Source organism: Myotis brandtii, unplaced genomic scaffold (genome assembly GCF_000412655.1).
Source record: "Myotis brandtii unplaced genomic scaffold, ASM41265v1 scaffold434, whole genome shotgun sequence".
In the NCBI taxonomy this organism is placed as follows: Eukaryota; Metazoa; Chordata; class Mammalia; order Chiroptera; family Vespertilionidae; genus Myotis; species Myotis brandtii.
The window spans coordinates 2,129,841-2,131,877 of NW_005366599.1; the positions used below are offsets into that span (position 1 = coordinate 2,129,841).

Genomic DNA, 2,037 nt, shown 5'->3' on the forward strand with positions numbered 1-2,037 from the left:
GCCCGCCACCCCCGCGCCAGGGGTGCAGCTCGACGTGGAAGCGCTCATCCCCACGCACGATGAGCAGGGCCGGCCCATCCCCGAGTGGAAGCGCCAGGTGATGGTCCGCAAGATGCAGCTGAAGATGCAAGAGGAGGAGGAGCAGAGGCGGAAGGTGGGCCGGGTGGGGCTTCCCAGAGGGCCCTGGGGTCTGCACCTGGGCCCACAGCCCCTCCTCCCAGCACCCCAGCCTGCAGGGCCCTGCAGCCTCAGGCAACTCCCATTATCTTTGGGGCCAGGCAGCCTGGGACCTTGTAAACATGCTCTTCTGGTTCAGCAGCTCTGGTGGGGCTGAACTTCTGCAACAGCCTCAGGGGAGGCAGACCGTGCTGTCCAGGGACCACACTCTGAGTAGCCCAGAGGCTCTCGGTCATAGACTGACCTGGGCTCTTTCCCTGCATTCCCACCTTCCAGCCTCATCCAGCCTCAGTTTCCTCATCTGTCAGATGGGTTGATCATCACTGGCTGGCAGGATGTTTGGCCATCGACCCATTTAACATGTTCCCTGGGCGGCGTCTATGTGCCACACATATTGTAGTCTCTTGGGATTCATGGACTATTTCAAGGTCTGCTCTTGAGGGGGCTGCAGGAGTGGGGCAGAGGGGTCAACCAGCAAGCAAGCACAGCACCTCAGTGGAGTGAAAAGTGCCCCCACATAACTGGGCTGGCGCAATATGGGCATCGCTGTGGTGGAGCATGCAGAGGGCTGGGGCAGCCCCAAGCCTCCCATCCTGTTTGGGCTGGGGGCAGGGGTGGGAAGGAGACAGTGAGGTCTAAGGTAGACTTGGAGATGAGAAAGTGGTGGACGGGAAGCGTGGGGCAAAGAGCAAGCAGGCAGGAGAGGGGAGGGCTGGGAGTCTGTGGGTGTGGCTCCGTGACTGTTTTATGGAAGGAAAGGGGTAGAGCTGGGGATGTGGGGGGTAGTCTTGAGAAAATGGACTTTCTCCTGGAACAGTGTGTAGTCTGGAGGGGGTAAAGGGGGATTTGTATGTGGGGATTGTGGTGGGTCAGGATGAATCGGGAGGGCTGTGAGGAGCTGAGGGCAGCCCTCCACCCTCCACCATCCAGGCTGGAAAAGCCTGGCACTAGAGTTGCAGCCTAGCGGTGACGAAAGGCGAGGAAAAAATGTAAGAACGGCCTGGCAAGCCCAGCTCTACAAACTGTATTATTACTAATGGGATGTGAGGGGGTGGGAATAGGAGTGGAAGCCACAGCTTCAGCCTCTTTTTTAAAAATATTTTTTTATTGATTTCAGAGAGGAAGGGAGAGGGAGAGATAGAAACGTCAATGATGAGAATCATTGATGGGCTGCCTCCTGGACACCCCCTACTGGGGATGGAGCACACAACCCAGGCATGTGCCCTTGACTGTTATCGAACCCGGACCTTTCAGTCGGCAGGCTGACGCTCTGTCCACTGAGCCAAACCAGCTAGGGCAGTGATGGCGAACCTATGACATGCGTGTCAGAGGTGACACGCGAACTCATTTTTTTGGTTGATTTTTCTTTGTTAAATGGCATTTAAATATATAAAATAAATATCAAAAATATAAATTTTTGTTTTACTATGGTTGCAAATATCAAAAAATTTCTATATGTGACACGGCACCAGAGTTAAGTTAGGGTTTTTCAAAATGCTGACACGCCGAGCTCAAAAGGTTCGCCATCCCTGAGCTAGGGCCTTTAAGAGCCTGTGGTTGGGACTAAAACACTGACATGGTGGACAGAAAGGGCTTGGGCCACAGGATGAGAAGGGGTCATCAGTGTGGGGCGAGGAGAGGCCTCTTTGGGATCTGGCCTCAAAGTCGCAGAGCTTGGATGAGGTGGGAGGGCCGCCTTGCGTCGCAGCTTCAATGCCTTTTGCATGTTCTTCGGTGGTGTAATGAGCAACCAAGCCAGGCACGGAGCCGTCGGCCCGCCCTGCCTCTGCAACAGCACCCAGCGACCGGCTGTGTCCCCGCCAGCGACCCAAGTGGACACTGCCCAGCGCCCGGAGCGGC

General features: G+C 55.9%; 1 protein-coding gene across 1 annotated transcript in view; it reads left to right on the top strand.

The window, feature by feature from the left end:
* The window catches only part of ESPN (espin), a 23,577-nt gene that overhangs the window by 18,888 nt on the left and 2,652 nt on the right, over positions 1 to 2,037 (top strand). Inside the window, exon 8 of the mRNA XM_014546197.1 lies at positions 5 to 154. Coding sequence (XP_014401683.1) covers positions 5 to 154 — 150 coding nt within the window. The remainder of the gene's footprint in view (positions 1 to 4; positions 155 to 2,037) is intronic.